This window comes from Diplotaxodon limnothrissa, linkage group LG11 (assembly GCF_057381915.1).
Source record: "Diplotaxodon limnothrissa isolate DT_005_m linkage group LG11, D_limnothrissa_male_GT1.1, whole genome shotgun sequence".
Classification (NCBI taxonomy): domain Eukaryota; kingdom Metazoa; phylum Chordata; class Actinopteri; order Cichliformes; family Cichlidae; genus Diplotaxodon; species Diplotaxodon limnothrissa.
Window position 1 is genome coordinate 8,924,293 of NC_140606.1, and position 21,850 is coordinate 8,946,142.

Sequence of the window (21,850 nt, forward strand, 5' to 3'; positions counted from 1 at the left end):
CTTAACTCTTAATAGCAGAAAAAAAAACCCTAACCAGATTAATTTAAATAATTCCTGCAAACACACACACACACACACTGAGCTCCATTTGACCCTTGAAACATGTCTGCTCAAGTTCATATACATGTTTGACAAAATAAAACACACAACATCTATCAGTGAAATTGGATTTTAATAGATAAATATATGTCACATCTTTGTTTTCCATACAGAAGGTTTGACATTTGAGTCCTTGCAGGACATTTTGTGTCCAGGGACGAGTGGTTTGCCAGTAACTCCATCTGGTGGAACAGACTTGTGTAATGTTTACACAGACAAGAAAGCTCCCATTAGGCTTAACTGAAAAAACACAACCACAGTCCATATTTATTGGGCTCCGAGTCCTCTGTCCAGCAACCAACTTATAGTGACTTCAAAGAGCAAGCTGATTCCAGATCAGTGCTTCTAGATAAACAGCAATCCAAGACATTTGTCATCAATCAGTAGAAAGACACAATTACATTAGAAAGTTATGAATATCAGTCAACGCAAATCAACACTCCTGATTTCTAGAACACGAGACCGTGATTATGTCTGTGGTAGAATACGCTGATATGTTTGATATACACTAGGTTGCTCCTTGATCATGTCAGAACACAGGCAGGTGCATTTCTTTGGGAAACTTCCCGTCAAGGTGACACTTCACACGTGGCTCCATGAAGTGCACCCCATGAGAGAGAAAGCTATGAATGAAGGCAATCCAACCCTGATCACGAGCTCAGACGAGACAAACAGGAAACACGCAACGGCTCCTCACTCGTTAATGTGAGCCATACGTTGGGTTTTTTGCATTTCTGCACAAGTTAAATATGTTTGTGAAAAGGTAGGACCCACAGAATACGATTACAGACACAGAGAGCATAAATAGAATTAATAAAAATATATATCATCTATCGAACTTTCTAGTGCTTTTGTCTTGTTTCGCTTCAAATGCATAAAAGTGCACATCGTTTCTGGATGAATACTAAGACACAGAGATACACAGAGAGCTACAGGAGAGAAATACATAAGAATAAGTAAATAACAGGAAGGGATGAGAGGTCACGGTGGTGTGTGTCTGTATATCTGTCCAAGGTGTTTTTGTACATATGCGTGTGAATGCATTAAGAGAACGGTAATGTGTGTGTAGCTACAATATATCCAGAAATATACTGTACAGTGGAGAGGCAGTGTGGTGCATCAATTCTGCTGTGCTTTTATCAACAGCAGTCGGCAGGATCCCGGGAATGTTTTCATGCTGTAACAGTGGTGTAAGGTGGAGGAGCCTGCTTGGGAGGGACACTGACACTGTCATCATAAGGAGGTAACAGCACCTGGAAGACAAAGAAATGAGGACATGACTCAGAATAAACACCATGAAAATCAGTCTGATCAATATGAACATGTCTTTGGTAAAGTTGCATAATATTACATCACTTTTGATGTAACTTGAAACAGAAAAAAATGAAATATTAAAAATTTATTTTGGATTAAGTGAAATATTTGTAAGCCCAGAGAGAACAGCTTGCACAGAAATCAGTCTGATTCCCCAATAAAATAGGCTAAACTGCAGGGCTGCAGTTAAATATGATTATATAACATGTAAAATGCAAGTATGGCAAGATGACCAGTCTTATTTGCACTGCACATTACATAAGCAGTTGGAGCGGTTGATTGGAAGCCTTCTTAGACAAAATATTAAAATAAATGTCATACATAAGAAAAAAAGGCATGCAAGCAGCAGGCTGTACTTCAGCACAGTGCGGCTTTGACCTACCATGCTTACAACAGCAGTGCTAACATGTAGTAGCCATCAAGCTTCCCATGCTCATTTTTGAATTTATTTGCAGGACTTTTCCCTGTTATTTTATGTAAAAAAAATTTTTTTTTAAATCTACTACTGAAATACTATTACTATTATATCAGGAAGGAAATGTAGTACATGAAGCAAGTGTCCTAAAATTGTGCCACGTGAAAATCAAAAGCATCTGTCAGCAGCCAGATTTAGTTTAGAGCTGTATACAGATAACTAGAGAGGACAGATCTACTTGTTCATCTTTTATTATTCATCCCCTACACCAAAAGTAAAAGTAGGATAAGTGGGGAGTTCCAAAATAAATTTGGCTAATGGTTGTCTATATGCATCACATAAGGCACAGTCTTAGCTGGACTGATGTCTCCACTCAATGCTGAGTCCCGTTATGTGATATGAAAAAGCCAGAATTGAGGTCCCACCATGAAGGAACTTAAAAAAAAAACCTGATGAATTTTAAGGCTGTATAATGTTTTCCTGGATCTGAAAGATTTCTTTCAGCATTCCAGCACTCATTCTCACAACAGAAATGTGGGCTTCCTCAACAACGCTATGTGTTTGACCGGCATGTGGTATTAAGTATTTAACAATGAGTCAATGAGGGTACAGTCTTGCCTTTGTGACAATAAACTTTAATGATGTTGAAATAAATATGTGGGATATTAAGTAATCAATAACTTCCTTTAGGCCTGTACTTGCATATATTAGATCATTTTAAAGAGTTTCAGCACATACTGAAATCGTTTTAAAGTGCATACTGTAGCATGTGGTATGCATATCATGAACTTTAAGGTTACTACACAACTTCAATCATCTGTCTGTGCCCTGCTGTGACACATGTGACATCATCTGTTGTCCAGAAAAAGAACAGTGCATTGCATCTGGTCACATCTGGTGCATTAGATTATAAATAAAAAAGAATTGACCGAGTGCAGGAGAGCCAGCACAACAGTCGGCGAAAACAAAGTAATTCAATGGAAACAAAACACACCATATATAATTTAAGGGAAAGGAGAAAGAAGGTACAGGTGGATTCAACTGAGACAATTGTGAGCTGCAGAAAGGGAGGGTGCTAAAATAAAGAGAAAGGAATATAAGGACGCTAAGCCCAAAATAATAAAATAGGAAGCAAACTGACAGAGAGGGAAACACAGGAGTCAAGATTACAACCGGAAGCAAGCAGCACAGGAATCACTATGGCAATATTGGGGTATAATAAATCTTCTGCTGCATTGTGTGTGTATTGGAAAGCATCTATGGATACACAGTGGATCAAATCTAACAGTTGCTATTCCATTCTAGCTAATAAATCCCCAGTCTGTTACTGTAATCCCAGTAACCACCATCAAGAACTGCATGTGTGCCATGCCTGAACGACACCGTGATCTGTGGGGAGTGGGGCCAAGCAAGAGTCAACACCCACACCAACTCCATGAAGAGAAATTAAGCATGCTTTCTTCTATGATGCATTTATTTATTGTTCCAATAAAGCACCTGTGTGTAGGTGTCAATTACTTTTCTTTATGCCCAAGAATACAGTTCACATGCAATGCATTAGTGGACCATCTAGACCTAACCATCATATAATTGATGTAACACCATGCAAGCTGCTAACCAAAAGCCACAAACCCGGCTGTGGTATGTGGGGGAGCTTCCATTAAATATGGCTAGCTCTAATTGAAAAAGCATCCCTGCAGACGTGAGGCTGATGTTAGGAAATAAATGGCTGCTGATATTCTGGCACTCCTCACTGATGATGTCAGTCAGCTGGAAAGTTGCCTCCTGGGTCTCTCTTTACAGCCCACGTGTTTTACACATCAGGAGCGAGTGGAACTACAGCGCGTAGACCATCAGGTGCTGTTTTAAATTGTGTGCAGTGTTACGCCCTGAGGGGTCTTAAGTTGCAGACTGGGAGCACAGGTTTTGTCAAAATACTTGTGAAACCCAATATATTGCAAGGTCAAATATCAGTCCTGATGGGGCCAGTTACTGGCAGCTCCTTATGTGTTCAGACCGAAAACCACGTTTTGCAATAGTCAAAATAGTCATTAGTGTTTCTATAGCTCCATTAGTCTTCTCCCCTCTGTCAGAGTCAAGCAGTTAGCTGTGTGGGCAGTGGGGTAACAGTGAACTGAGAGCCAGGTCCGGTCAATAAGACACCAACATGAGGCCCTAAAAAGAGCTTACTGTACCCATCTAATGACTTCACCAGCATGGATCCTCGTCTCTCTTTCCAAGTCTGTCCATTCATCCATGCTACTGTAGCTTCTGTAAAACTACGCGCTACTACAGCACAGCTTTAAATGTTCTTTCTCTCATCAACATAGTGACTTTATGGCTGCCAGACTGGCCTGAGCAGAGGAAACCTACGCAGACGATCCAAACGTGACCTGCAGTCTGGATTGCACAGAAGCTGCTTTTCTACTTCTTGGAAAATGCAGAAAAACAGCAAAGATCAGAAACTGTTTAATGTTAGTTCCCTAAATGATGATTTAGACATGAAAGAGGGTTTAATGGACTTTGAGTATAATATATTATACTTATATTTGTATAAGTTTATTCTTATTTGTCATACATTAATAACTGCTGACTTGTAAATTACAAGTATTTGGACAGCTGTACACTGCACGTGAGGAATGAGTGCATTATTAGTGTTGAAGCGAGAACCCTCACATGTCTGGCGAGCTCTGCACACAGGCGTTTGTAGCAGCTCACTGGAAACATTTGCACAGGTGGTCTGACAGCAAAATAAAGTGCTGCTAAAAAAAATACTTTTTTCTTCTGCTAGTCTGATTTATTTCATTCTTCTGTGCTGTAGAAGTTCAGTGTTGGCTAAAACCCATTGAGAAAAACACATAACGTTGTGTTTTATGACCTTAATTAGCACACACAATCATTTACTCTGGCTCAGTCCCACAGAAAGTGTGCTGCTGTTGCTGTGAAAATGTTTGGAGTGCCAAATATATATTAATTTCCTGTTGAAAATAGTTCCAAACAAATGCCAAACAGACCACTGCATTTGTCGCAAACTGTTACAAGTACAACTGGAAAAAGTGGGCTTGATGCTAAATGCTACCAATATGCATGGAAAAGTCCTGAACGGACATGATATCATGACATCACCAGTCTTATCATTTAAACAAAGAAGTCAGCGTTGTTCTCAGTACTTACGGTGGTGTCATTGGTCGTGACGTACAGCAGGATTTCAGAACTGCCCCGTCCGCTCACATATCTGTAGCAGTTCCACACGCATGCTATCAGGTATGCCTGAGAATGGGAAGAAAGAAAACATAAACACATGTTAGACACATGGACTACGTAACACAGTTATGGTAAATAACAAATCATAGACAAATTATTATCAGCCCCGTTGGTAGCACGGCTCAGTGGATGCTTGTATTAAAGCTTTAAGTCAAGCAGCTTCTCCTCGTTACTATGCAAATGAATTTTCCAAGGTGTTCCAGATATAACTGGGTCATCTTGCCCCCAGAGAAGCTGCGGTGTAAAAGTAAGTTTTCTGCACACCTACTGACACAGATGGCATCACTGTCACCAGAATGTAAGGCTGGAGTAAAATTGTTGTTATTCTAAATAAACTCTCGCTCTTCTTTAGATTCAGATTGTGTTTGCAGAATCTGTCTGACGATTAGACGTCTCTTTATAGTAGCAAGTTCCTGTTGTTCTCTGTCATCCAGAAATCATCTGGCTCTCAGCAGGCGGCTTGCTACTGAAATGCCTCGGCCAAACACAACACCATCTGCTACATCCATCCGCTAGCAGGAACCAAAGCCAGGCTGAGCTCTCAAACATTCTTACCATAAGAACCAATTAAGTATCAGCCCTAATGCTCTGACAGCTCTGTTATTCAAACAACCTCCACAGGAAGGTGCAGCAATCGCTTAATTTACTTCATGGTCCACTGCAAAACCATGCTGACAGTGTGATAATGATGCTGATTGTGCAAATCCAGTTATTTGAATCAGAAATTATTCAGACAGTGGCGCTGATTAAAAAGATGGATTTGGGGTAATTACATGGGGTTTGCAATCTAAAAAGGCCCTGATCGACTATAGTATGAAACATATGAGCTTCTATTAACCGTTACAGTTTATTTTATCTCAGTTTATCTCAGGGTTAACTTTTTGTTGTTAAAGACTACAAATGTTTTGGTTTTAAGCAGAATCACAGCAACTATCTGACAGGATTACTGGCTTTAGATACATAATACAAACAAGTTATTTTTTAGGATTTTTCTTATGTCTTCATGGCTTTTTAAAGTACTTTGCAACTTTTTTTAAGAGGCTAAATATTGCACTGACGCTAAAGCGCCCTTTACCTTACACAGGTTTATGTCAGAGCACAAACATCAACTGCATCTGGACCACAAATTAAACTATCTTTAACCTGCTCTCAAGTACAAAGCCTGTGCGATGTCCAACTGCACCCATGTAAGAATAAGGCTGGTGAATGTGCAGTGAACTCACAGTGAGCATATGAGCATCTTGTGTGACACCTCGTGCAAGCTCTACCCAGGCAGCACGCTCACCTAAGGTGACCTAGCTTGCCCCTCCTATGTGCTTAAAGTGAGAAATGTCAGCTTTGGACAATGGCCTGACCTGATTCCGTCCGAAGTTCATTAACAGCTCAACTCCACAGGATTTAACGGGTGCGCCCACACTTTGCAAGTGGCCAAGTGCCTGCTTGTTTTGTGCACATTTCCAACTGCCACACTGCCCAAGTGACCATTAAGAGGTTTATTCTAGAGCTCCCAGGGACACACTTGGATAAATAAGGAGTTTGCTACTGCAAACACACTTAGTGTGCATGGCACAGGCCAACTTAGATGATGCAAGGAAGTAATTGGTTGCCTTGGAACCATAAATGTTTGCTTAATTTTACTAAACAGTGTTCAGTAATTGAGTATCAGAACACACTGACCCTCAAAGAGCCACTTTAATAGTGTGGCTGAAAAAAATTAATAAAAAAAGAGGAAGTAACTCGTCCCTAGGGCTGGTCGATTATATCGGTATACAGTTTTACATGATAAAAAAAATATTGCAGCGTCAATGAGATTGCAAAGCAAAGAGTTTACGTTTAGGCACAACAACACGACAAGCCCAGAACCTTCTGGAGCGAGAGCCGTATGTCAGCCAATGATGATTTAGTAAAAAGTGAGCTACTTCAACAACCTTCATCAAACTCTGCAAAACATGCAAGAAAACTCTTCCTGCTCCTGGTTGAAAAAACAAACTTGTTTCACCGCTACAGGTTTAAAACGGCCCAATTTCTTGATTTATCGGCTATGGCAGTAATCAGGCCTGGGTGCAGCTAGTGAAAGTGAACTCCTTTCCAAAAAACTGATTTAACAGGGGGAGAATTACTTTTTCACGCAGCACCGGGTCGGGTTGGATAGGTCTTTCCCCTTAATAAATGAAATCATGAATGAAAAACTGCATTTTGTGTTTACTCAGGTTATCTTCATCTAACATTCAAATTTGCTTGAATGTGACAAATATGCAAAAAACTAAGAAATCAGTAAGGGGACAAATATTTTTTCACAGCACTGTATATATGAGTTATGCTGTGTCACCACTGTAGCTGCTGGCACCTCGTGGGAATAATTCATACTTTACATTGCATAAATAACCAAAGCTCATTGGAAAAGAAACATTAAACATGCCTCCTTGTGTTTTTTTCACTGCAGTCACCACATTGTTCAGCCTTTCTTCTGTGTTGTCATAAATACCATCATCACAAATTTCCTAGAAACACTGTAATATAATTTTGAGACTACACATATGTACACTCCTACACCCGACTCTGACTTTAAATCTTTCAGAAGGAAAGCTGAGAGTAAACCTTATATTACAAGTATAGTACTACACTTCTTCCTTCTCACTTTGACATATAAATAATAAAAGAAATGGTGTCTGAATTCAGTGTAGCTGCTTTGGGGTTCTGGTATTGTGCTCTCCGCTTTTCCTGCTGTGATAAATCAAATATGTCTGCTGTGAAAAATACAGTCCCATTTCCAACAACTGTTGGGATCATGTATAAAATGAACCAGCAACATTTTTCTAAACATTTGAGACAGGGGCAGGACTGCATGAGCAAATTCAAAATAATATACTTAAAAGAGAATCTGGAAAATCTGCCTGATTACAGTTTTTTGCCATCAGTGCCTGAGTCCTAACGGGATCCCATTTTTGGGCCCGATCTCAGTCAGGCTGGACTGAGACTGTGGTCTGATGAACCAGAAGCTAAAATTCTTTTTGGAGCTTTCAAAATGTCTAAATCCTCCGTCAGAATGAAGAGAACAGCTAGCTTATTATAATAAAGTTCAAAAGCTAGCATATGCAATCGAATGGAGGTCCATTGGTGCACATATTATGTGAGGGCATCATTAATACTGGATGACAAACAAAGTTTGGAACAATAAGAGTCCAGAGTTAGGGGCCATATTGGCCTACTGAGAGTCCAGACACATTACTCACTGAAAACATTTGACACAAAATACAACAAAGGAGGCTTCAAACTGTTGAGCATCTCAAATCCCACAACAAGGAGTGGGAAGCACTTACAGAGTGGTGTAAAACAAAAAGGTGTCCAGACACTGAAAACGAGCACAGTCAAAACAATACAAAATGTCTAAAGTGTCAACATTTGACATGTTGTTTTGAAGGTTTGCAAATCATTGCATTCTGAGTTTTTACACAGCTTCTCGGCTTTTTTGGAGCGAGGTTTTATCCACAGCACGCTTTCAAGATTCATTCCTGGGCTCTACTTTACCTAGAACCAGTGAAAGCTAATCAATTTCCACCTCACTTCAGTCACATCACAGAGCCACATGTGAACAGAGGGTTACGTAAAAAGGCAACAGCCTGTGTAACAAGGTTGCATAATATTGTCAGCAGACCAGGAAACATTTCTAGGTGCTGCTAAGCATATGAGACAAATATGTAAACTGGGCGCAGAAAACTTTACCTTAAAGCCGAGAATACAGCCGATGAAGAGCAGCACGATGACGACCAAGCACACGTTACTGAGAGCAGCAACTTCCTCTTTGTAGGGAAAGTTCTCAGGCTGAGGAGGAATCAGAAAGACAGCAGTGATGTTTTCATTTCATGTCAAATTATAAATGATGAGTAAAATAAATATATACATATATCAGATGTTTCTCACCAGTTGCTGCAGGTAATCCTGAATGGTGTTTGGGTAAACTACGATGCTAACAGCCACCAAGGTGTTAAGGGCAAAGTCAAATATTTGGTAGCAGAAAAAAGGGATGATCCAGGCGGGACGTAACTGAAATAAAGACCTTAACGTTAGATATTTGGGACACAATGGCTTATTTATCAAAGAGCAGAGAATCAACAGGGAAACAGCAACACGTGAAATACAATTATGAGAGTAAAATAAATGTTTTTTTACCTTGTAGGCACCATATGTTGCCATCCCACAGATAAGTATCATCAGCAGAGAGATCGCTGAGGCGATGCACATGTCTGAAGCAACAGGAGAAAAGGTAGAAATTCAAAAAAGCTGTACAGATCTTTGCTTTCTATTTAATTCAGGCTGTAGTCACATTGGCTGTGGCGCAATCAATCCTGAATTACATTTATGAAAATGTTTAGAACATGGTGTCATCAAGGGACCACAAATGGAGAGCAGAAGAAAACAATGGCATGATGCATCTGTCAACTAGAAAAGGATTTAACCTCTGCTCTGGGATACACATCGTGTCAGCCTGACCTGAAATCAACTCAACAGAACAGAACTAATCATTCTGTTACATAAGCGCAGGGCCGAGCAACCTTAAAATAAAAGTGGCACTACAGGGAAATAATAGTCACTTCAATGAAACGCCACTTTTTTTTCCTGCCTGACCCATTATTTTCCATATTCTTTTAATAATGACCTGACAATCAGTGTTTCACAGCTCTGAGTCACAGGATGGATCAGATTTGTGGTTTAAAAAAAGAAAAAAGACAACTCAGAAGTGTGACACTTTATTCCCAGAATCTAATTCAGGTAAATGGCAAAATACCAGCATAAAAAGCTTTTTGATTTTATGCCATCTGGGGCAGCAGAAACAATTTTGCCGCCTGGTGATGTTCACCCCTTTTTGTTTTATTTTACCAGCTAATGAGTAAAATATCTGGCAACAGCTGAATTCTCCATTATGTTCACAGGCTTGTTGCTAACCTTCCCTTCTTGCTATTTGGTGGTGAATGCTTAAGCTATTATACATTTTACACATAATTTCAGAATATAATAATATTTTGTTGTATAATGACTGGAAGCCAGGAAACTGTGCCCCAAATCGATATAGCAACAAGTATAAAGCTCATCCATTAGCATGTTATATCTTGTCTTTAAGTGCCACCACAAAACATAAAAATGTGGCTAAACGAAGGTTAGCTAGCAGAAAGACTAGCTTGTCTTTCTTCCCCCAACATTTATAAATATACCCAAACATTGATTCTGTTTGGTAGATTATAGCTAACCAGAAAATTTGAGCTTAAAATCTATCACAAAAGCTCAATATTTATATCATATACCTCGTGTTTAATTTGGCCTAAAAAACATTAAAATGTGACAAGCTAGTTGTTAGCTTCAGTGTGTTTATAATAAGCTAATGAGCTACGGTAATTCCCCTTCAACTCCAGTTACACGCTGAAAAAAAACAAATGGAACCAGTAGCTTTCTTCTCATCTAGAGTCAAAGCCCTAAGGATAATGATGTTGTTTTTCTCAGGGGAGAATTATTTTACTAAGAAAAGATTAAAACAAAAGATGTTTACTGTTATTGCACAAAAGCAAGCGTCAGTGCATGTTACTGAGTGAACTGATACTTATAAACCTCAGAAATCTGAACATTCTATGCATGTGATTGTAAAACTGCAGTGGCACCGGCTGGTCCAGCATGTACTAATGGGTCACAGGACAACGCTCATCCTCTGGAACTGGGACAATAGTCGTTCCCAATCAGAGACTACCAGCACCATGTGCTGTGAGTCACCCCTGGTCAGACTGTTCCAGCACGCACCTGGTGTGTTAAGAAGGCTTTTCAAATGCTCTGCACAGATGGACATTGGGTTTTTGGGAGGCTGTGGCTTTGGGTGTTTTTACTTATACAGAAATGAAGACTGTCACTTTAGACAATGTCTGAGGTCCTTATAATAACACAGTAAATTATTCCATTAGTTACATGACGGATCTACCTACACGCAAGAGTTTAAGAAAAACACCACAGAGCCCACTGGGTTTTCTAGCAAATCTCCATCAAGATTTAACCCTCGTATACAAAAAGATACATGGATGTAAAAACTCCTAACAATAATCTACTTCATAACTCTTAGAGACAACTTATGATACATTTACTGCAAAACACTACTTACTGGCATCATCCATGACATCCAGGTCATTAGCCAACTCTGCACTGGTCAAGTGGTACTGCTCAGGATCGTTGAGGGCAGTGAGCAGGATGAGTAACACCACAGCATTGATGAGCTTAGGGACAGAGAACATATGGACAGATGAAGGCAACAGTATGCACAGATGGCGCACCAGAAATGTAAACCTCTTCACCTGACATTCCACACATAATTAATAATCTGCAGAGCAGTGTCTGTTAGTGCTCTTTACATTACTTAACTTTTTATCATCACAGACTGCAGCCAGTAACCGTCCTTAAATTCTTAAGTCTTGGCGTGGAGACAGTGCAGCTATGTTAAATGAAGTACCTACAGTAGAAGTCTTTGTTTTGCTCTGGCCAGCACCTCTCATTATTCAGGTGACTCATACATCCCCATTGATCAGGTGAGTGTAATGGAAAATTCTCCACAGTCAATTGGCAGCCTGACACAAAACCCTACCTGAAGAGGCCCACTGCTTATTTATTCATAGGGAGCAGAGAGAAGCTTTTTCCACATGTGGTGTTTGGTTTAGTCAGTCTGATATACTCAACTACACCAGCATTAATTCACAGACATGCTCCACAAGAGCTTAGTGCCACAACACAGAAAAGACAGAATTGTTTCATTAATCAATTTTAAAATACTTGATTAAAGTGTCTATACTATAAGTAATTTCTTAAATTAAGTATTATCAATAATCCTGTATTTACAAATAAAAGTTTGGATAAAGTAATTTAAAACAATGTCATCTTTATATTTTGATTCCAGCTATATAAATATCAAAAAGGCAAGTACAGATCAAGTCTGACGTGAAATGATTTTAAATGACAGATTATATACTCTTAAATCCTGTGCTCATATCATGTTGTCTCTGGCTCTGCTGTTTCTTGAAGTCTACACGCATGCAGTGAGTGACAGAGTTAGGCGATGCTCACCATGTACCAGACCCCCAGGATGATGGTTCCCGTGCGGACATGGCAACACAGGCAGCAGCGCGTGGAGTACCAGCGGTCCCACGGAGAGGCCGTCATCATCATCTTTTGTGTGTCTGCAGGCATTTACAAACGGTGTCGGTGTATGTGAAGGAAGAGTCCCCGCTGTCCTATCGACGTCTTCACCGAGCAAGAGTTGACGAACAGGCTCTGACTGCCCCTGACCCGTCCGGTACTTATCACGGTGAGCAGCTTAGCGGACCAGAACGCGACAAGCCCGCGTCACAGTTAAAATCACGACTTCCGTTTTTTCAAAATTAAACACCAGCGGTCTCACTGTGCTCTTTAAGGTGAATATTTATTGCTTTATTACAGCAATATTGCAAATACTGATGTATTTAGCAAATACATCACCATTTATTTTCCTTAATCTACGGATTCAGTAATTTCAATTCATTGTTCTTCACTGCGTTAAGCCAGTGTGAGACATTTACATTATTTTAAAGGAAGACAAACTCTGTCCCGCCCAATATGTGTGTCACATATTTTAACATGGATGTGATTTGATGTACATTTTGTAATGATAACGATGACATACGGAGCAAATAGTTCCAGATTAGTAAAATAAGATTAGTTTGATGAGTAATCAAATCAAGCGGACCAAATTCAATTTGTCAAAGTCATCAAATGGCAGGCTAATGTGTGCTTGTGAAATCAGTCGTATAAAACTTTTTCCTCCTCTTTTCTGCACACTACCCGAATGACAACTTGAGCATGCTACTATTTTGAAAAGAAAAGGATCCCGATGCTTCCGGTTATAGTCTGATCAGCTTTGCCGATCCGCTGCAGAAGGATGCATTTACTCGTCCTGAGGATGATAAACACTGGAGCGTGTGACAGATTAGATCGGATCAAATCCGATGATGTAACCCGTCATTTCCATAAAGTTATACAGCCGGGGATTAAAATAAGTACTTTAATCTGAAAGTTACTGGTCGCGTCTTTAAAAAGCACCACTGCCTTATGCAAGGGCGATCGTGGCTCAAGAGTTGGCAGTTCGTCTTGTAATCGGAAGGTTGCCGGTTCGAGCCCCGGCTCGGACAGTCTCGGTCATTGTGTCCTTGGGCAAGACACTTCACCTACCGCCTACTGGTGATGGCCAGAGGGGCCGATGGCGCGATATGGCAGCCTCGCTTCTGTCAGTCTGCCCCAGGGCAGCTGTAGCTGCCTCCACCAGTGTGTGAGAGTGAATGAATAGTAGAATTGTAAAGCGCTTTGAGGGTCCCGAAAAGCGCTCTATAAATGCAGTCCATTATTATTAAGGAGAAACCTGGCTACTTTTGATCCTTGCAAGTCCACTTTTATTTTCCCACTTCCACATAAAGTGAATCTTCTAAAGGTGAGGTTGCAGGCCTGAGGCCTGAGCTCAACAGCAGTAACACTGTTTCTCAGAGTGATGGGACAATCCACACTGTGCTATGAAGAAGCCCAAATGTAGAAAAACTGGCCTTTATTTAGTCTTTTTACATATGGCTTAAGCTTTTCTTTTGTTACAAACAGGTTTTACAAAAGGTTCTGAAGACTTCGGAATCACTCACTGGTGGAAAATCATGAGGAGGTTGATGACACTGCCGTGACACGTGTACGATCAGAGGCTCCCACGCGGCTGCGCTCCTAAGAGCAGTCACAGACAGTAAACACGGCAAGGAAACTGTTGTCTCGACACACTGCAGTACAACAACAGACAGGGGACAGACCAGATGGAGAGTGTGTCCATGAAGTGTTCAAAATTACATGGAAAAAAAAAAGTAAAATAAAAAATACAGTGCGGCTCATGAGTCCCTTTTCCATGGTCTCACAACGCTCACAGCTCATTTCATGTCACAAATGTTTACGTGCCGTCGAGCCCAAACCGCTGACACAAACATTTGATCTTCCTGCTCTTTTCACCGGTGCCACAGCTTACAAACATCAGAGCAATTTAAGAAAAGAAAAAAGAAAAAAAAAAGGACAGCAAAGCGAAGGCCTAGTGTCGTGTAACCTGATGCAACCGTTTGCATTCTCTACACAGTAATTCTGCGTTCGACAGCCACCATGATAACACACTTCTAAACATGATCAGTAATTTCTACACGTCTAATTACTACAATACAGCTCCTTCAGTTATTGGATTCAGTGGAATTAGAAGACACAATCAGTATCAAATGCATACTTAAAAATCATCAACACCGCATTACATTAGATTGCACTGCATCTAGTTTCAGTTTTCAACGATGCGCCTGCTGACACGTGGATGTGTATAAAAGTTGTTTCGGTTTCCACACGTTTTCAAGGTAGAGTCCATCGAGAAGATCTTTGTTCAGAGTTCCTGCCACCAAAGGTGTTGCATAAACAGAGTATCAAGTCTCTTGCATACAGAGGCCTGCAGAGTGGACTCCGTCTCATGTCTCTCTCCTCGCCTTCTTCTTCTTTGCTGGTTTGGGCGCTTGGCTCTCCTCAGGTTTTTCTGTGGAAACACACAAAGGTAGGAACACCTTTAAACATCTCTTTCAATGAGCATAACCCCACATCTGTTTGATTCACTGGTGAGAAAAAGAGTTTGACTTCCACTGACAAAATTTTAACCCATCATTCCCAGAAAAAGATGGCGTGGGTAATAGAAATGAGCTGAGCACAGATTTAAAGAGCTTGATCAAAGCATACAGTATCAAGAGCAAATGATCCAAGTTGTTGCAGATTAAATTTCCTAAGATTATTAACAAGCTTAACCTTGAAACACACACTTCAGCATTGTCACATGAACGTGATACTTGAGTAACAAGTTTATAGAAAATGTGATTGTACTCATTTTTCAACGTTATAATTACTGGAGACACTGGACACCAATAGTTGTCCCAACTTCAGCAACGGATCTACTTGTTTTTTGTTTGTATAAAAAGTAACATAAAAAAAAAAGGTTTAGACAAAAGTAAAGGAGAAAAGCTTTAAGACCCACATCTGGATTTGGATACAGATTTGTTAGTGAAGGAGATTCAGTTTGCTTTATATTAATTTGCTTTACATTAATAGCACGCTGCCAAACTGCTCAGAACCTGAAATTGTAAATGCTTCAAAATATGCAGCTTATGTGCATCTGATACTCCAATACAAGTAAATCAGAGTTAACAACTAGACAACTGGGAAAGTCATATTTAGCTGCACCAAATGCCTCAGTACCAGCATGCACAAGCTTCTGGTGTCACATCTGACAGTGTTTAGCGCTTACTTTGTTGTGTCGGAGCAGGAAGGTTGTTCTGCTTGGCAGTTGGTTCTCCTTCATTTGGCTTCAGTGGCACTTGTGTGACAGGGGATTTCTGGGATATGTTGTCTTTCACTGGACGCTCTGCTCTCACCTGTTAGGAAAGGGAAAACAGCAAGTTAAGAGCGAAAAACAGCTGCAAGGCTACGGGTCAGAGAACAGAATAGCCGCGTTTTTCAAGATCATCTTTGATTCCTTCTTGCCCGTCAGCCCACTGACCTCGACAGCTGCTTTGACAGGCTGGACGGCAGCAGCGTTCTCCTGAACAGGTGGCTGCTTCTTCACCGAGGCTGCAGGTGCAGTTTCCTTCTCCGGCTCCTGAGCCAACAAACAAACAAGTGGAATTTAGACAAAAAAAAATATCCAGGAGAATGAACATCTCACCACTCTTTGTTTTACACCTTTTAAGGTTACTACACTCAGCGGTGCATTTGCTCACAAGCTGTTACCTGACCAGCTGTTCCTCCCTCCTCAGCAGCCTTCTTCTTTTTCTTTTTCTTCTTTTTAGTTTTAGCCGCTCCATCAGCAGTGGTCACTCCCTTATCCTTCTCATCGTCACCATCCTCCTGTGAACCCATGAGGATAAAACATGACTTAAAAACGCAGGAACAGACACTATATTAGAAATTCTAGAGCAAATGGGAATGCTTTGGTAATTCCTTACTTTTCCACTGTCTGTTGGCAGAAGCAAGGCACAGTAGCACATGACAACATGTCATCGCATCAACATTTAAGTAAACTGCTATTCACTGCAACATTTATTACACCTGTGTTTGTCATACTGTAGAAAAATGTCCGCTATGAGAAAGGCCTTTGAAGTCTATATGATCTGTACACATCCACATACTGGTTTCAAACAGCCGCCATAATATGATAAACTATGTTGTCTATTCAGTCTACTGTGTTGAGCCACTGAGCTGCAGGGTCACAGTCAAAAGAAAGAACGAGGACAGCTCATTGAGTCTAAGCCCTGATGACTCATTAGTTAATGGGTTGTTATTTTTAAAACTTCTATAATGCTTATTTTTGTCCAGAGCTTGGCCACACTTACTGCCACTCCGATCAACAGATTAACCTTGGCTGGCTCAGGGAGGGGCTGCTCCTGTGCTGGAGGAGGCTCGAGGGTGGGCTCTTCATAGTTGCCCCATGCTTCAGAGGGGGCGTTCCAGTCAGAACTGGTGTCCACAGAACCACCGTCTGAGAGACAAAAAGGGTGTCACGAGACATAAACGTGAAGGAGTACCACAACAGAGATGACATCAAGCAACATCAAAATTAAACAGTGCGGTGAAAGAAAACCAGTAAATGGCACTTACTGAGTCCAGACCACTCATCATCTAGTCTGGGCTGACTGATCCACGGCAGGTCGTTCACAGGCTTGGGCTCTATGGAGACAACAATTACCGCGTTAATACAACCAAATCTGGGCAAGACAAACAGTGCCATCTAGTGGCAGGACTCAGTTTTGCTGCAGTGTATACTTACCAGCAGTACCAATTCCCAGACTCGGTAAAGACATCAGATTTACCTGGGTTGTTGGCATTCCCCTTTTACTCACAGTCCACGCCTCTGAAAGACACATTTCACAGAAGTTGTGTCATCACTGCTCAAAACATTGACCTTGGGGATTTTAAATTGTCTGAATGGGGCCTTTAAGCAGCTGTATATTTAAAGTAATAAAAAATAATAATTCAAGAGAATTTTACTGTCAAACTTTAGACAAAAACCTATCAAAAACAGATTTAACGCCGTCTGTGCGTAAATTTTTAAAAACATGTATAGCACTATCTTCTGTTAGTACAGAACGTGATGTCATGTTGTTGGTTGGTTGTTGCTAATAGACCTACATTAGCTTATGTTGGCTAACTAGTGACAAAATCGATAACTCAGGGGAAAATAAGGACTGGGTTCACTTTTGTGCTTTCCCTGGGAGCAACAATGAGTTTTATGTTACGAAACCAAGGATATATTGTCCACTTTCACTCTGTCTCTTTAGCAGTAAGTGGCTCTGTTGTTTGACCAGTTACACTCAAACGGGAAAAATCCACCTGGCAGCTGTAATGTTCTGATTTGTAAAGCACTTTATGAATGAGGACTAATGTGCCCTAACAGACTAGTTGGTACCGTTGGTACTGAGGGTGAGTTAATATTCAGTAAGCCATTTTTAATATGAAGCTCTATTACACTTATAGTTTCTTTTTCTCCCAAACACAACAAATCTAAAGATGTGTTCAGGACAATAATGAAGAATTAATTGTTTTTTGGAAAACCCAATATAGCAGGAGCCAAAAGGAGAAAGAGTAGACTGGAATCAGGTTCAAACACCATCTTCAGAATTTATAAGAAGTTTTACAAATTCCCAGCCTTTTCTCTAAGCCCTACACTTTCTTTGTTCTGTCTCAAACTCAACGATTTATAGATCGTTTGCTAAAGATGAAATGTTTTCACACTTGTCTTTGCACCTGCTTTGTATGCACCTGCACCATGTGAAAACTTTGCTTTGTTTTTGATCTGAATACACCATGGGGGATATTTTGTAGATGTGTGACTTTTTAAACGAGCCAGTTAATTGTAATAATTATTTTAAAGCACTATGCTTAACAGAAGTCAAGATCAACAATGAAGAGTTTAGAAGTACCATCAATCCCCGTCTTCCACAGTGGTGGTTCCCTGCTGGTGGTACAGGAGGCAGTCTTGGGAGCAACAGTTTGAGCAGGAATCTTTACCGGCACATCAGGTACAGCAGAGGACACCTCCACCGCATTGTTGCTGTTAACTAATACCAAGAGAGAAACATTTGATTCCACTTGACAGGCTAGCGGCACATCAACCCAGACTTTGCTGTAATTTACTTCTAGTACGTACTAATATCAATGTGTGATGTCTTTCTCAATTTCATACTGATAATTACCTTTAGAGACAACAGCCTCCACCTTCTCAGGCTTCACTTTTGTGGATTCTCCTGAGAATAAAGAGCAAGGTCAAGAAAAAACACTGCAAAAACAATTCTGAGAAAGCTCACTCGAGACTCAAATTCCCATAATGCCTGTATTCATAGACTGTTTTGGCCACGAGAGACCAACGAAAGGCAACAACAATGTATACAGAAACAACATTTGTGCAACTGTCTACAGGATCTTTAAAAAGAACTCTTCAAATGCAGAAAGGACACTTAAAAAGCCACCTTTTTTCTTCTTCTGGTTGGTAGGTGCAGGGGCTGTGGAGGCCTTGGGCTGCTCTGTGGGAACACTCACAGGTGTTCCCCCTCCACCGGGGCTGGCTGAGCCATCGCTGGAACTCTTATCCTTCTTGCGCTGCTCCCGTTTCTCCTTGTTGCTGACCTTGGTTTCCCATGTGCCTGAAAGGTAGCACTAAGTTCAGTGTAGAATTTGTCACAAAATACTGCAGGAGTTCATTACAGGATTAGTGAGGGGGAAAAAATGGTACAGATTAAGCAGGGCGAAGGACTGGATGTAGACTTGAGGCTAAGTGAATTTTACTAAGACACCGATTGCATGTAACTAAACCCACGCTGTTAATTATTCCCTTTGTGGTTCACTGGTCAGGTCACTGGGTATGTCTTCCTTATGAGGTAAGCTAAACAAACTAAAACAGTCAAATACCACAGATAATACCAGAGTATCACTTTGAAAACAGCTAAATGATGACAGGACTCAGAACATTTTACCTTCTTCTGGTTCTTTGCCATCTGTAGTCACTGTCTTGGTCTCCTTCACAGCCTGTTTGGCCTTTTTCTTTGACTTCTTCACCTGGAAAACAAAGAGCGGACATAAAGTTGCAAACAAAAGCCAGTATATTTGACAAAGACATAAACACACAAGGTTATATGACAGTTTACAGAATCAGAAAGATGTTGATAGTATGCAGAACATATGATTTATTAAGGAGGGGGAACGCGACCACATGCTGAATGAACCATGCTGCACAGCAGGCTCAGGCCTCGTCTATTTATAAGTGAAACTACATCCACTGTACCTAAATCTTCTACATGTACTTTTCGTGAGCACTACTTTATCTCCTGCGTGATTCCACGTCTGACTGCCGAACCTTCCGGGTCACCAATACTTTTATATTGTGGTCTTTAGAAGATGACACTATGTGCTGTGATAAGCGGACATCTCCACATTTGTGCTGCATATGACAGCTGAAGACTGTAACCCAACACCAGTGGCCGGTTGCATCATTAAAGAGTGAAAGGGCGAAAATGTTCTTTTTTTTTTTTTTTTTTCCTTGACTACATTCAGTGAAGACGTCAAAGTAGTAACGCGAATGATAGAAAATGCTACAAAAGACAAGCATTATCGTAGATAAATTAAAATAGAAAAATTAATTGGTTTGAGTCCTAACAGAGTGTGATTCTGGCACGATTTTAAATTACCTCAGCAACCTTCTCCGGCTTGACTTCTGGTGGGGGCGGTTGGTGATGTGGCACTATCTCTTCAGACGCTATGGCTTCTTCCTGTGGCTCAGCGATAGCTCTCCCGTTTGGCTGAGATTTCTGGAAAGGTCATTTAAAATTCACGAGTATCATTACAAGTTATACCGTTGTTACTTATGCATAAAACGCCAACCATTAACGGCATAGCCGGACAGAACACTAGCCTGAAGCTTGTTTTAGCCATGACATGAGATTTAGTTGTCACCGTGGCGTTAGCCTGACAGCTAGCCCTGCTAGCGGTATAGGGAAAAGCTGGAAATAAAACAGACTTCATTTTACGTGCCTTTTCCGCTTTCTTTTTCTTTTTCTTCGGTTCCTCGGATTTGACGGGTTTACCGACAGTTCGCTTTAGTTCAATTCCGTCGTCCGCATGGCTCATAACAGGGCGCTTCTTGAAGAGACCCCGACAGACTGAGGCCCACAGAGCGACCATCAGCAGCAGCCCAGTACCTGCCAGCAAAAGGATCATCCATGGCGGAATGAGCTCCGGCTTCAGCCCCAAATCCACGCCGAGTTCGGAGCGCAGTAGCTCCAGACCTCTGGACAACAGTTCATTCACACGATCAGTAAGCAGGCTGACCTGCCGAGAGGCCGCGTCCTGCCACTGCTCCATTCCTCCGGTTTCTGATAGACCGATTAGTCACGCTTTGCTTACCACTATTAGCTGCGCTAGCATGCAGTGCTAGCTAAAAATAACGGAACGATTTCGACATTATGAAAAACAACGAATTCATCCGCCAGCAACATCAGCCAAGCCGATCAGCCAAGCAAGCTAGCGAAATGTTGTAAGCGCTGCGGTGGCTAAACAAATTAGCTAACTGATATCATCATAAGATAATTTGCTACCGTTAGCTGACCACCACAATGAGTCCAGTGTGAGGAGCGCGAGTAAAGCAGGTTCACCTCATATGGCTCCGTTCTGACTGGAAGAGAGACACGCTGCCTTCACGACAGTCGTAAACCTGAGTTTCCGGGTTGTGAATTACAGCTACGTGTTATAGCTGTCTTAGATTATTTATCAAAAAATACATTATGAACTTGAATTGTTTTGATAGTTTTTTTTTATTTCAAGTACAGAGTTGCACACACGTACTGTGTGCATGGTGTATTATTTCTATACACTTTTGTATCATATTTTTGTTGCCTTGGTCCTACAAATGACAGATCCTGATGTTGATACCTAAAAGTCTCTGGTCAAATTAACAGCTCACGAGTTTTTATTTTTTATTTTTTTCCGCACATAAAATCATTGGAAGAAATAAAAAAAACGGGTTATTGCAGGTCCGTTGAAATAGGCAGGGCTACAACTTTCTCCATGCTGATTGGTCAAAATTCTTGATTCAAAAATGTTTCCAGTACGCCTTTAACACAGACCTGCCCCACCCCCCTTGTACAAAGATTATCAAAAGGACAAAAATTTTAATGAAAAACAACAACAACAACAACAAAGTAATAGAGGAAAAATGTTAAACAAAAATAAGTTAACCTTTGTTTAAAGTTTTTAATCTTTGAACAGAGGGGGGTGCCTTAGCTAGCACATCAACTGCCTGCCACCTACAATGCAGTTTTGAGATCTGTTCCCAGGTGCCTCAACCCCCACTCACATCTTGCATCAGGTGATCTCAATAGGTCACACGATAAGGCGACGCAAGGTCGCCTTGTCATGATAATGACCCGCACATTTTTTTCACATGAGCCAAGTGACTCCACTATTTGGTTTCAGAACTGAAGCTTTTCGGATGACAGGTGAGATGTCTTCAAGAAAATTAAAGAAGTCCAGCCCCTTAGACTACCATGACCTGGATGACTGAGAACCTACATAAACATATTGCATCAAATGTAAAACTTGCTGGAATGATGATGAATTTCATGACACAATCATAGAAAAAGAATCCCATTTATTATATTAGTA

General features: G+C 40.8%; 2 protein-coding genes across 2 annotated transcripts; both read right to left on the minus strand.

Moving 5' to 3' along the window:
- Positions 1-1,271: 1,271 nt before the first annotated feature.
- LOC146622284 (lysosomal-associated transmembrane protein 4B-like) lies at positions 1,272-12,307 on the minus strand. The gene is made up of 7 exons (XM_085365028.1): positions 12,185-12,307; positions 11,232-11,343; positions 9,263-9,336; positions 9,014-9,136; positions 8,816-8,914; positions 5,003-5,098; positions 1,272-1,352 (listed from the first exon to the last, which is right to left on the minus strand). Exons 1-7 carry the CDS (start codon positions 12,305-12,307, stop codon positions 1,272-1,274), a joined length of 708 nt encoding a protein of 235 aa, XP_085221154.1.
- Positions 12,308-13,566: 1,259 nt separating this feature from the next.
- On the minus strand, positions 13,567-20,849 carry LOC146622285 (protein LYRIC-like). The gene is made up of 13 exons (XM_085365029.1): positions 20,222-20,849; positions 19,879-19,998; positions 19,168-19,249; positions 18,664-18,837; positions 18,391-18,441; positions 18,118-18,255; positions 16,965-17,048; positions 16,796-16,864; positions 16,531-16,676; positions 15,929-16,045; positions 15,699-15,797; positions 15,447-15,573; positions 13,567-14,687 (listed from the first exon to the last, which is right to left on the minus strand). The coding sequence occupies exons 1-13, from the start codon at positions 20,549-20,551 to the stop codon at positions 14,623-14,625; spliced, it is 1,602 nt and encodes a 533-aa protein (XP_085221155.1). The 5' UTR covers positions 20,552-20,849; the 3' UTR covers positions 13,567-14,622.
- Between the last annotated feature and the right edge of the window lie 1,001 nt (positions 20,850-21,850).